This window comes from Anabas testudineus, chromosome 5 (assembly GCF_900324465.2).
Source record: "Anabas testudineus chromosome 5, fAnaTes1.2, whole genome shotgun sequence".
Lineage (NCBI taxonomy): Eukaryota > Metazoa > Chordata > Actinopteri > Anabantiformes > Anabantidae > Anabas > Anabas testudineus.
In genome coordinates, this window is record NC_046614.1 from 26681005 (window position 1) to 26693910 (window position 12906).

Below are 12906 nucleotides of genomic sequence, written 5' to 3' on the forward strand. Positions count from 1 at the left end.
GAGGTTCGGGTTCTGGGTTCGGGTTCGGGTTCGGGTTCGGGGTCGGGGGTTCGGTTCGGGTCGGGTTCTGGTGATGGGTTGGGTTCGGTGGTTCAGGGTTCGGTGTCGGCGTTCGGGTTAGGGTGTTAGGGGTTCGCGGTAGTCAGGAGTTCGGGTTTCTGGTCGGGTTCGGTGTCGGGTAGGTCGGGGGGTCGTTGGGTCTCTCGGGTTCGGGTTGGTTCGGTGGTTCGGGTTTCGGGTTGAGCGGGTTCGGGTCGGGTCGGGTTCGGGTTCGGGGTTCGGGTTCGGGTCGGGTCGGGTTCGGGTTCGTTAGGGTTCGGTCAGTTTCGTTGGGTTCGGTGGGTCGCTTAGTCGGTCGGGTTCGGGTTCGTCGGGTTTCAGTGCGGGTTCGGTTGTCCGGGTTCGGGTCGGGTTTGGTGCGATCGTTCAGGTGATCGAGTTCGGTGAGTTCGGGTTCGGGTGTTCGGGTGCGGAGTTCGGGGTTCGGGTTCGTAAGGTTCGGTTGGGCGGTGGGTTCGGGTTCGGGTTCGGGGTCGTGCAGGTTCGGTGGGTTCGACGGTTACGTCGGTTCGGGTTCGGTCGTTGTTCGGGTTGGGGTCGAGGTTCAGTCGGGGTGAGGGTGTCCGGTTGTCGGGTTCGGGTTCGGGTCGGGTTCGGGTTCGGGTTCGGGGTTTCGGTTTTGAGTTGGGTATTGGTCGGTTCGGGTTCGGGTTAGGGGTTTCGGGTTGCGGTTCCGGGTCCGGGTTCGGGTTTCGGTTCGGGGGTCGGTTCGGTGGTCGGTTTCGGGTTGGTTCGGCGGTTCGGGGTTCGGGTTCGGTTAGGTTCGGGTTACGTCGGGTTCGGGTTCGGGTTACGGGTTCGGGGGTCTTCGGGTATCAGGGTTCGGGTTCGGGTTCGGGATGCGGGGTGGTACGAGGTGTGCGGGTCGGTTCGGGTCGTGCGGGTTCCGGTTCGGGTTCGGGTTCGGTTCGGGTATCGGGTTAGGGTTCGGGTTACGGGTTCGGGTTCGGGTTCGGGTGACGGTTCGGGTTTCGGGGATCGGGTTCGGGGTTCGGGTCGGTTCGGTTTCGGGTTCGGTTTTCGTCGGGCGGGTGTTCGGGTTCGGTTGTTCGGGTGTCGGGTTCGGTGGTTCGGGTTCGGGGTACGGTCGGAGTTCGGGTTCGGGGTTCGAGGGTTCAGGGGTTGGTTCGGGGTTCGGGTTCCGGGTGTTCGGGTTCGGTTCGGGTTCGGGTTTCGGGTTCGGGTTCGGGTTCGGGTCGATCGGGGGTTCGTGTCGGTGGGTTCGTTCGGGTTAGGTCGGTTAGGTTCGGTTCGGGTTCGGATTCGGGTTCGAGGGGGTTCGGGTTCGGGTTCGGGTTCGGGTTTCGGGTTCGGGTTCGGAGTCGGGTTCGGGTTCGGTTCGGTTCGGGTTGGGTTCGGTTCGGGTTGCGGGTTCGGGTTCGGGTTCGGGTTGTTCGGGTTCGGGTTACGGGTTTTCGGGGTGGGTTCGGGTTCGGGATTAGGCGGTAGGTTCGGCGGTTCGGTCGGGTTAGTTCGGGTTCGGGTTCGGGGTTCGGTCGGGTCGGTCGTTCGGGTTCGGTTCGGGTTCGGGGTGGTTCGGGGGTATAATTCATCGGGTTCGGGGTAGGGTTCGGGAGTGGGTAGGTCGGGTTACGCGGGTTCGGGGTCGGGTTCGGGTTCGGTCGGTTGCGGGTTCGGGTTGGTCGGCGTCGTCGGGGGGTATCGGGTTCGGTTCGGGTATCGGTTCGGGATTCAGGGTTCGGGATATCGGAGGTCGGGTGGTTACAGGGGTTCAAGGGTTGTCGGGTTCGGGTTCGGTTCGGGTTCGTTCGGGTTCGCGGTGGGGGTTCGGGTACAGGTCGGGGGTTCGGGTTCGTGGACGGGTTCGGAGGTTCGGGTTCCGGGTTCGGGCGGTCGAGTTCGGAGTTCGGGTTCGAGTTAGGTTGGTTGGTGGTCGTCGTTCTCGCGATTTCGGGTTCGGTTGGTTCGGGTTCGGAGGGTGGGGGGGGGGGGGGAGGGGGAGGGGCGGGTATACGGTTCGGGTTCGGGGTTCGGGTTCGGGTTCGGGTGGGGTCGGGTTCGGGTTCGGGGTGGTCGTAGGGTTCGGGCGTCGGGTTCGGGTGGTCGGGTTCGGGGTCGTCGCGATCGGTTTCCGATGGTTCGGGTTCGGGTTCGGGGTCGGTTCGGGTTGGAAGAGAAGAACGAGGGGCCAGAAGAGTTCGGGTGCGGGGTCGGTTCGGGTTCGGGGTGTTCGGGTCGGTCGGGTTCGGTTCGGGTTCGGGTGTTCGGGTTGACGAGGTTCGGGTTCGGGTTCGGGTTCGGGTTCGGTTCGGGTTCAGGGTTCGGGTTCGGTGCGTCGTTCGGGGTTGGATGTTGTCGGGTCGGGTTCGGGTGTTCGCGTTACGGGATTCGGGTTACGGGTAACGGGTTACGGGTTCAGGGTTGGTGGTCGGTGGGTTCGGGTTCGGGGGGTTCGGGTTCGGGTTCGGGTCGGTCGGTTCGGTTCGGTCGGTTCGGGTTCGGGTTCGGGTAGTCGGGTTCGGTGTTCCGGGTTCGAGTTCGTTCGGTGTTCGGGTTGGTTCGGGTTCGGTCGGGTTCGGTTCGGTTCGGGTTCGAGGTTCGGGTTCGGGTTCGGGTTGGTTGGGTCGGTCGGTTCGGGTGGTTCGGGTTCGGGTTCGGGTTCTTCGGGACGGTCGTTCGGGTTGGGTTCGGGTGGGTCGGGTCGGTCGGGTTCGCGGGTTCGGGTTGGTCGGTTCGGTCGGGTTGATCGGGTTCAAGGGTTCGGGTTGTTCGGGTGAGTTCGGGTTCGGGTTCGGGTTCGTCGGGCCGGGTCGGTTCGGGGGTTCGGGTCGGTTGTTTCGTTAGTTCAGTGCGTTCGGGTATCGGTCGTTCGGGTTCGGTTCGGGTTCGGGTTCGGGTTGGTGTTCGGGTTCGGGTTGGTCGAGGTCGGGTCGTCGGGTTCGGGTTCGGTGTTGGTTGACGGGGTTCGGGTTCGGGGATTCGGGTTTCGGTTCGGTTCGGGTTCGGTTGGTTCGGGTTCGGAGTTCGGGTTCAGTGGGGTTTGGGGGGTGGGTACGAGGGGTCGGTTCGGGTTCGGTTCGGGTTCGGGTAGGTGGCGGGTGGTCGGTTCGGGTTGGTTACGGGTTGGGTACGGGTTCGGGTTAGGCGGTTCGTCGGGTTGGTCGTTTTTCGGAGTGGTGTCGGGTTCGGGTGTTCACGGGTGTCGGGTTCGTTCGGGTTCGGGTTCGGTGTTGGCGGGGGGCTCGCCTCTCACCACCCCCCCCGCGGCGGCGGCACCCGCGCCTCCCTCCCCGCCCACCTCCCCCCCCCCCTCCCCCTCCCCTCCCCCTCCCCCTCCCCCTCCCCCCCCCCTCCCCCCCCCTCCCCTTCCCCCTCCCCCCTCCCCTCTCCCTCCCCCTCTCCCCTCCCCTCCCCCCTCCCCCCTCCCCCCCCCCCCTCCCCCTCCCCCTCCCCCCTCCCCCTTCCCTCCCCCTCCCCCTCCCCTCCCCCCTCCCTCCCCTCCCCCTCCCCCTCCCCCCCCCCTCACCCCCCTCCCCCCCCCTCCCCTCCCCCCCCCCTCCCCCTCCCCCCCCCCTCCCCCTCCCCTCCCCTCCCCCTCCCCCTCACCTCCCCTCCCCCCCCCCCTCCCCCTCCCCCCCCCCCCCTCCCCCGCCCCCTCCCGCCTCCCCTACCCCCTCCCCCGCCCCTCCCCCTCCCCCATCCCCCCCCCCCCCCTCCCCTCCCCCTCCCCCCCCCTTCCCCCTCCCCCCCCCCCTCCCCCTCCCCCTCCCCCTCCCCCTCCCCCTCCCCCTCCCCCTCCTCCCCCCCTCCCCCCCCTCCCCGCTCCCCCTCCCCTCCCCCTCCACCCTCCCCGCCCCTACCCCTCCCCCTCCCCCTCCCCCCCCCCCTCCCCCCACCCTCCCCCTCCCCCTCCCCCTACCCCCCTCCCACCTCCCCCTTCCCCTCCCCCCCCCTCCCCCTCCCCCTCCCCCTCCCCCTCCCCCTCCCCCTCCCCTCCCCCTCCCCCTCCCCCTCCCCTCCCCCTCCCCCTCCCCTCCCCGCCCCTCCCCCTCCCCCATCCCCCTCCCCCTCCCCCTCCCCTCCCCCTCCCCTCCCCCTCCCCCTCCTCCCCCTACCCCCTACCCCTCCCCCTCCCCCGCCCCTCCCCGCTTCCCCCTCCCCACCACCTCCCCCTCCCCTCCCCCTCCCCCTCCCCCTCCCCCTCCCCCTCACCCTCCCCCTCCCCCTACCCTCCCCTCCCCCTCCCCGCCCCTCCCCCTCCCCTCCCCCCTCCCCCTCCCCCTCCACCGCACCCTCCCCCTACCCCTCCCCCTCCCCCTCCCCCTCCCCTCCCCCTCCCCCCCCCCTCCCCTCCCCGCCCCCTCCCCCTCCCCCTCCCCCGCCCCCGCCCCCGCACCTCCCCTCCCCCTCCCCCCTCCCACCCCCCCTCCCCCTCCCCCCTCCCCTCCCCCGCCCCTCCCCCGCCCCTCCCCCTCCCCCTCACCCCTCCCCTCCCCTCCCCCCTCCCCCTCCCCCTCCCCCCCACCTCCCCCTCCCCCTCCCCCTCCCCCTCCCCCCCCCCGCCCCCTCCCCCTCCCCCCTCCCCTCCCCCTCCCCCTCCCCTCCCCCGCCGCCGCCCCCTCACCCCTCCGCTCCCCCTCCCCCATCCCCCTCCCCCTCCCCCTCCCCCCCTCCACCACGCCCCCTCCCCCCACCCCCTCCCCCTCCCCTCCCCTCCCCCCTCCCTCCCCCCTCCCCCTCCCCCTCCCCCGCCCCCCCTCCCCCCCCCCCTCCCCCTCCCCCTACCCCTCCCCCTCCCCCCCCGCCCGCCCCCTCCCCCTCCCCCTCCCCCTCCCCCCCCTCCCCCGCCCCCTCCCCCCCTCCCCCTCCCCCTCACCCCCCCCTCCCCCTCACCCCCCCCTCCCCTCCCCCTACCCCTCACCCTCCCCCTCCCCCTCCCCTCCCCCTCCCCCTCCCCCTCCCCCTCCCCTCCCCCTCCCCCCCCCCTCCCCCTCCCCTCCCCCGCATCCCCTCCCCCTCACCCCTCCCCCCTCGCCTCCCGCCGCCCCCGCCCCCCTCCCCCTCCCCCTCCCCCTCCCCCCTCACCCCTCCCCCTCCCCTCCTCCCCCTCCCCCTCCCGCTCCCCTCCCCCGCCCCCCTCCCCCCCCCCTCCCCCTCCCCCTCCACCCCCCTCCCCCCCCCCCTCCCCCTCCCCCCCCCCCCCCCCGATCCCCCTCCCCCCCCCTCCCCCTCCTCCTCCCCTCCCCCTCCCCCCCCCCTCCCCTTCCCCTCCCCCCCCCTCCCCCTCCCCCCCCCCCTCCCCCCTCCCCCTCCCCTCCCCCCCCCTCCCCTCACTCCCTCCCCCCTCCCCCCTCCCCCTCCCCACATCCGCACCTCACCCGACCCCTCCCTCCCCTCCCCTCCCCCACCCCCTCCCTCCCTCCCTCCCCCTCCCCCCCTCCCCCCCCCCCCCCCCTCCCCCTCCCCCTCCTCTTCCCCCTCCCCTCCCTCTCACCCCTCCCCCTCCCTTCCCCCTCCCCATCCCCCGCCCCTCCCCTCCCCCTCCCCCTCCCCCTCCCCCTCCCCCTCCCCCTCCCCCTCCCTTTCCCCCATCACCCTCCACCTCCCCCTCCCTCCCCCTCCCTCCCCTCCCCTCCCCTCCCCCCTCACCCTCCCCCTCCCCCCTCAACCCTCCCCCTCACCCCCTCCCCTCCCCCTCCCCCTACCCCGCCCCCTCCCCCTCCCCTCCCCTCCCCTCCCGCCTCCCCCCCCCCTCCCCCTCCCCCGCCCACCTCCCCCTCCCCCCCTCCCCCTCCCCCCCCCTCCCCCGCCCCCCTCCTCACCCTCCCCCTCTCCCTCCCCCCCTCCCCCTCCCTCCCCACTCCCCCCCCCCCCCCCTCCCCCCTCCCCCTCCTCCCTCCTCCCCCCCTCCCCCCCCCCTCCCTCCCCCCCCTCCCCTCTCCCCCCCCCCTCCCCCTCCCCCCCTCCCTCACCCCCCCCCCTCCCCTCCCCCCCTCCTCCCTTCCTCCCCTCCCTTCCCCCCTCTCCCTCTCCACACTTCCCTCATCACTCCTCCCCTCCCCCTCCCACCTTCTCTCTCTCCTTCCTCCCCCTCCCGCCTCCCCCTCTCCCTTCCCCCCTCCCCCTCTCCCCTCTCTCCCTCCCCTCCCCCTCCGCCCTCCCCTCCCTCCTCCCCCTCCACCCTCCTCTCCCCCCCACCTCCCTCTCCCTCACCCTCTCCCCCCTCCCCCTCCCCTCCCCCTCCCCCCCGCCCCCCTCCCCCTCCCCCCTCCCCTCCCCCCCCCCTCCCCCTCCCTCCCCCTCCCCCCTCCCCCTCCCCCTCCCCCTACCCCCTACCCCTCCCCGCCCCCTCCCCCTCCACCCTCCCCTCCCCCTCACCCTCCCCCTCTCCCCTCCCCTCCCCTCCCCCCCCCCCCCCTCCCCCCTCTCCCCCCTCCCCCCTCCCCCCCCCCTCCCCCCACCCCCCCCCCCCCCCCCCCCCCCTCCCCCCCCCCTCCCTCCCCCTCCCCTCCCCCTCCCCCCCCCCTCCACCCTCACCTCCCCCTCCCCCCTCCCCTCCCCTCCCCCTCCCCTACCCCTCACACCCCCCCGACCCCTCCCACTCCCCCTCCCCCTCACCCTCCCCGCCCCCGCCCCCCCTCCCCCGCCCCCCTCCCCCGACCCCCTCCCCTCCCCCCTCCCCCTCCCCCCCCCTCCCCCTCCCCCGCCCCCTCCCCCTCCCCCGCCCCTCCCCCTCCCCTCCCCCTCCCCTCCCCCTCCCCCTCCCCCTCCCCCCTCCCCTCCCCCCGCCCCCCCTCCCCTCCCTCCCCCTCCCCCCCCTCCCCTCCCCCTCCCCCCTCCCCCCTCCCCCCCTCCACCCTCACCCCCCCCTCCCACTTCGCCCCTCCCCCCTCCCCTCCCCCCTACCCCCAACCCCCACCCCTCCCCCTCCCCCCTACCCCTCCCCCCTCCCCTCCCCCTCCTCCCCTCCCCTCCCCCCCTCCCCTCCCCTCCCCTCCCCGCACCCTCCCTCCCCCCTCCCCCTCCCCTCCCCTCCTCCCCCTCCCCCTCCCCTCCCCCTCCCCTCCCCCTCCTCCTCCCCTCTCCCCCCCCTCCCCCTCCCCCTCCCCCGCCCCCTCCCCCTCCCCCTCCCCCTCCCCCTCCCGCCGCCCCCCTCCCCCGCCCCCGCCCCTCCCCGCCCCCTACCCCCTCCCCCTCCCCCTCCCCCTCCCCCCGCCCCCTCCCCCTCCCCTCCCCTCCCGCCTCCCCCGCCCCCTCCCTCCCCCTCCCCTCCCCCCCCCTCCCCCTCCCCCTCCCCCTCCCCTCCCCCTCCCCCTCCCCTCCCCCCCCTCCCCACTCACCCCCCCCCCTCCCCCTCCCCCTCCCCCTCGCCCCTCACCCACCCCCCTCCCCCTCCCCTCCCTCCACCTCCCCTCCCCCTCCCCCTCCCCCGCCCCCGACCCCTCCCCCTCCCCCCCCCCTCCCTCCCCATCACCCTCCCCCCCCTCCCCCTCACCCGTCCCCCTCCCCCGCACCCTCCCCCTCCCCCGCCCCCTCCCCCCTCCCCTCCCCCCTCCTCCCCCCCCCCTCCACCCTCCCCCCTCACCCTCCCCTCCCCCTCCCCCCTCCCCCGCCCCCTCCCCCTCCCCCTCCCCCTCCCCCCCCCTCCCCTCCCCTCCCCCCCCCCTCCCCTCCCTCCCCCCCCCCCCCCTCCCCCCTCCCCCCTCCCCCCTCCCCCACTCCCCCCTCCCCCCACCCTCCCCCTCCCGCCCCTCCCACCCTCACCCTCCCCCTCCCCTCACCCCTCCCGCACCCTCCCCTCCCCCCCCTCCCCCCCTCTCCCTCCCCCTCCCCTCCCCTCCCCCTCCTCCCCCTACACCTCCCCCTCCCCCTCCCCCTCACCCCTCACCCTCCCCGCCCCCGCCCCGCCTCCACTCCCCCTCCCACTCCCCTCCCCCGCCCCCTACCCCCTCCCCCTCCTCCCCCTCCCCCTCCCCCTCCCCCTCCCCCTCCCCCTCACCCTCCCCCCTACCCCTACCCCTCCCCCTCCCCCCCTCCCCGCCCCACTCCCCCTCCCACCTCCCCCTCCCCCTCCCCCGCCCCCCTCCCCCTCCCCCTCCCCCCTCCCCCGCCCCCGACCCCCACCCCTCCCCCTCCCCCTCCCCCTCCCCCTACCCCGCCCCCTCCCCTCCCCCTCCCCCCTCACCCTCCCCTCCCCCTCCCCTCCCCCCCCCCTCCCCTCCCCCCTCCCCTCCCCTACCCCCCTCCCCCTCCCCCTCCCCCTCCCCCTCCCCCTCCCCTCCCCCCCTCCCCTCCCCCTCCCCTCCCCCCCCCTCCCCTCCCCTCCCCCTCCCCCCTCCCCCTCCCCCTCCCCCGCACCCCCTCCCCCTCCCCTCAACACACCCCCTCACCCCCCCCTCCCCTGCCCCCCCCCCGCACCCTCCCCCCCCCTCCCCCTCACCCCCTCCCCCCCCCCCTACTCCTACCCTCCCCCCTCCCCTCCCCCCCCCCTCCTCCTCCCCCCCACCCTCCCCTCACGCCCCCCCCCGCCCCCTCACCCCCACCACTCCCCCTCCACCCCCTTCGCCCCTCCCCCCCCCCCCCCCCCCCCCCCCTCCCCCTCCCCCCCCCCCCCCCCCTCCCCCCCCTCCCCCCCCCCCCTCCCCCCCCCCCCCCTCCCCCCCCCCCCCCCCCCCCCCCCCCCCCTCCCCCCTCCCCCCCCCCCTCCCCCCCCCCCCCCCCACCCCCCCCCCCTCCCCCTCCCCCCCCCCCCCCCCCCCCCCTGCCCCCCCCCCCCCCCCCCACCCCCCCCCTCCCCCCCCCCCCCCTCCCCCCCCCCACCCCTCCCCCCCTCCCCCCCCCTCCCCCCCCCCCCCACCCCCCCCCCTCCCCCCCCCCCCCCCCCCCCCCCCCCCCCCTCCCGCTACCCCTCCCTCCCCCCCTCCCTCCTCTCCCCCTCCTCCTACATCCTGTCCCCCTCCCCTCTCTACCTCCCTCCGGTTCCGCCCCTCCCTCTACGGACCCTGGGTCGACCGACCCCCCCCTTGGCTTTCTCGGTTCCTGCCCCCTCCCTGTCCTTTCTTTCGCCCACCCGCCTGGGAACGGCCCTCACGTGGGGCGAGTAAACTCGTTGACCTCAACGCCGGTTCATTTTCCGACACTCTTCGTTGGGACCACCTCTGCCGGCTGGGGTTCATTTTTTTTGTTGTTTTGTGCCCTTGCCTGGAGCGTCGGTCGCACGTGGCGACGGGCACACATTTAGTTTGTTGTTTGTATTTTTTGGGTTTTTTTTATTTTTTTCCTAAATTCATTTTATTTTATATTTTTTTTTGGTATAAAAATACACACATTGGATACAGAAAATTTCATTTTATTTTTATTAAAAACATTAAAAACATTTATTATAGTTTTCCTGGAAACAGGGCCTACAGGAGTGGACGGAGGTCCACAACAAGAGACGGGACAGCGTCCCCGTTACATTCAGGGTCGGGCCTGGGGAGAGGCAAACAGCGGGATTCCTGGGGAGGGCCCGTGCATTCCCGGTCCCTCGTGAGGGGGGAACGGCTCTTCCCTTTGTTTCTAACCGGCCTGTGCCTCCCTGGGTTTATTCTGCTTCGGTTCGTCCTCTGATGCCGTCAAGATATTCGGGACCCCAAACACGGTCATACCGGATGTCGTCCGGCAACTAACCCTCAACGTTTTGGAGGCAGTGTTTTATGGTTTTCAATACCAAGGGGGTGCAAGTCTGCGAAATGGACGTCCCTCCAGCAGCTGGACGGCAGCAGTTTCCACCTACTGATCCCAAGTTTGCGACATTGGTGCGTTCCTTTACAAGGTTATCAAGATGGTGCATCATCTTCAGAATGTCACTCCAGAACCAGATCAAGCGGGTCCGCGGATGGAATTGGCTCGTATGGTGGACATTCTGGCCTCTATGATCAAACCTGCTGTTCCGACCCAAACTACGGTGGATATGATAGCAGGGAGCTAAGAACTGGGGCTACACCACCTTGCTTATTTTGCAGGATCATACAAGGATGGGCTGGAGACCATGTTGAAGGAGTTGGACAAGCAGTTGGACTCCAACTGGAAGGCTGCGTTTGAGGTGGCTACGAGATGGGCCAGGAGAAATTTGGCCAGGATAACACAGGAGGTCTTGGATCATGCGGAGGCTTGATTACGTCTTGTGAGAAGGCTGAGGGGGGACATCATGGGGACCAGGTACACTCAGTGGACACCCCACAACAAGAAGGAGTGCAACAATTGCGTAGGGGCCGTGGAGCAGTTCCCAGAGTCCCAGACACAGTTTCTGGAGGAATAACAGCTGTTACCCCGGATCCTATTCTGGTCTCTCCAAGACAGACAGCTCGTCCAGGATTGAGACGAATGTACAGCGTACATCAACAAAGGGGGTAGTTCATGTTGGAGTGGTGGAGAGTCCCTACTCACGTTCAGAGTTGCCAGTGCCACGGGTTACATGCACAGTGGCCACAATGACTGTGCAGGACAGTTGAAGCCAGTGCAAGGGAGGATACAGTTGATGGGGAGCAGGATGAGGATTCCCTGCCGTGTGGACAGGGCTCGCCGAAGTCACAGCGAGTTCCACGGGAATTTCGGATTCGGTTGCTTTGCAGATTGACCCCTGCTTGACTTTGGGAACGGATGTGGAACAGTCAGAGGGGGTGGTAGAGGAACCCCCATTGTTGGAACAGGATCACTTGATAGATCTGGACAAAACCCCCGCTGAGGCCCCAAGTCCAATTGCATGTGGCTCAGGTGCATAGAGATGGGGGATCGTTGTTGGACTCTTCTGGATGATCTGCAGATCCACGGACCAGGGTTTGACAGGAAGTCATGTTTCCACTCCCAAACCTCAGGTCTACAAGCCAACACAGACATATGCTACAGATCGAAAGATGGAGGATTGGACCTTACAGTCATGAAGAAATGGGTCATTATTGGAGATTCCAATTTATCCCGGTTTCCAACACACTCCATTGCCAGTTTGCAGATCGACAGTTACCCTGGTGCTATTTTCGACATGCGGAGGCCATTATGGCGAAGGCGACCAGCCAGGTTATGGTGGAGAAGGTGGTTTTGGATTTGGGTTGAATAGCCGAGCACAGAAGGCCAAAGCTACGGCGATTAAGCAACGGCAAACGGCGGTAAGGATGGCAAAAAGACAGTTCCTTATGCTGAGATCTGGGCCGGTGATCAATTTTTCATCGGCCTTGCCTCCTCAGCAACGGGAGACTCTCGCACATTGAATGGGTATATTGTTAAGAACATGCCGTTCATCAGTGCCCTAAAAAGGCTGACTTCCGGACGGAGAGTGACAATCTACACTGGTCTAAGGAAACAGCTCAGGTTATGCTTGATCATTGGGTCTCATTTTTAAACTTGACAGCCCATAAGCCCCTGGAGGAGGGGCAGAGGGGTTCTCAGCCCCTTTCTTCACAAAATGTTCTTATATTAGCAAAGAATTTCCATCCGACTAGAGCACACTTGACCCTTTTAAATAAGGGTTTAACATTTATACCTTCAATGAACAGGTAAGAATCAAAAGAATCAGTTGCAGTTGGGATATTCAAACTTATCATATGGAGGATAAAACTAGCAGTTTTTTTATTAAGGATAAAAGTGATGATGGGGACGAATTGGTTCCATTTATGCCGAAATCATTTGGACACCACCGGAAGATAAATTACCTGAGGAAATTAGGTGTGTTAGAGGCCAAAGATCGGGAAGATTTCCAGAAGGGTTTAGATTTAATAAGGAGCAGTTGAATTTGAACACAAGAAGAAGTTGGGGCACTCAAAGATTTACGGAATAATAAACATATTGTATTAAGCCGGCAGATAAAGGTAGTACGGTGGTGATAATGGGGCGGGATCAATATATTTTTGAAGTGAAACGTCAATTACAGGATACAATTATTATAAAAAGTTAAAAGAACCAATTTATTTGAAACGGTACCGTTAGTTTCATTCAATTATAGATACTTAAAGGACAAGGGGTTCATCAATAGCAAACAAAAACAATATTTAAAGGGGATAGGGAACCCAGGGAACGTAGATTTTATATTTTAACCCAAATTCAAAGGATCCTAAAAAGTGGACGGTGCCACATGATATACCCCCGGGAGGCCAGTGTCTCTGACTGTGGGTCTGAAACATATCAAACGGCGGAGTTTATAGACTATCACCTTAATCCATTGTCTGTTCTTCATCCTCATATGTAAAGGATACATATCATTTCATTGACATAGTTAAAAATCTTAGTATCCGGAACAATCTATGTTTTTTAGTTTGGATGTGGATAGTTTATATACAAACATAGACATTAAGTCAGGGTTGGCTACAGTTAAAAAGATTTTTGAGAGATACCCAGACCCCAACAGGCCAGATGAGAGGTTTTAACAGTTATTGGAAATTAATTTGACCAGGAATGATTTCTGTTTGATGGCGAATATTATTACAAATCAAAGGGACGGCAATGGGCAAGAGTTTTGCCCCGGCGTATGCCAATATATTATGGCAAACTGGGAAGAGGAAGTTCTCGCCAAGTGTTTCTAAGAACCCGCTTCATTATTTACGGTACTTGGATGATATCTGGGGTGTCGGGTCATTCAGAGGATGATTTTTATGGAGTTTATGGACATTCTTAATAGTCATGATCCTTCAATTAAGTTGAAACATACAACAATTATCAATCTATTGATTTTTTGGATACCACGGATAACAAGGGACCAGGATTGAGGTTAACAAGAAGTTGGATGTTAAGGTTTTCTTTAAGGAGACGGATACCCATGCTTTGTTGTTTAAGACCAGTTTTCACACCCGAAACATACGTTCAGAGGTTTAGTTAAGTCACAATTGTTACGTTTTCATAGGATATGTACACAAA

General features: G+C 66.9%; 1 protein-coding gene across 1 annotated transcript; it reads right to left on the bottom strand.

Annotated features, from left to right (window-relative positions):
- Positions 1 to 377: 377 nt before the first annotated feature.
- On the bottom strand, positions 378 to 1613 carry LOC117152853 (extensin-like). Its single transcript, XM_033325984.1, has 2 exons — positions 1470 to 1613; positions 378 to 866 (listed from the first exon to the last, which is right to left on the bottom strand). Exons 1-2 carry the CDS (start codon positions 1611 to 1613, stop codon positions 378 to 380), a joined length of 633 nt encoding a protein of 210 aa, XP_033181875.1.
- Positions 1614 to 12906: the final 11293 nt, after the last annotated feature.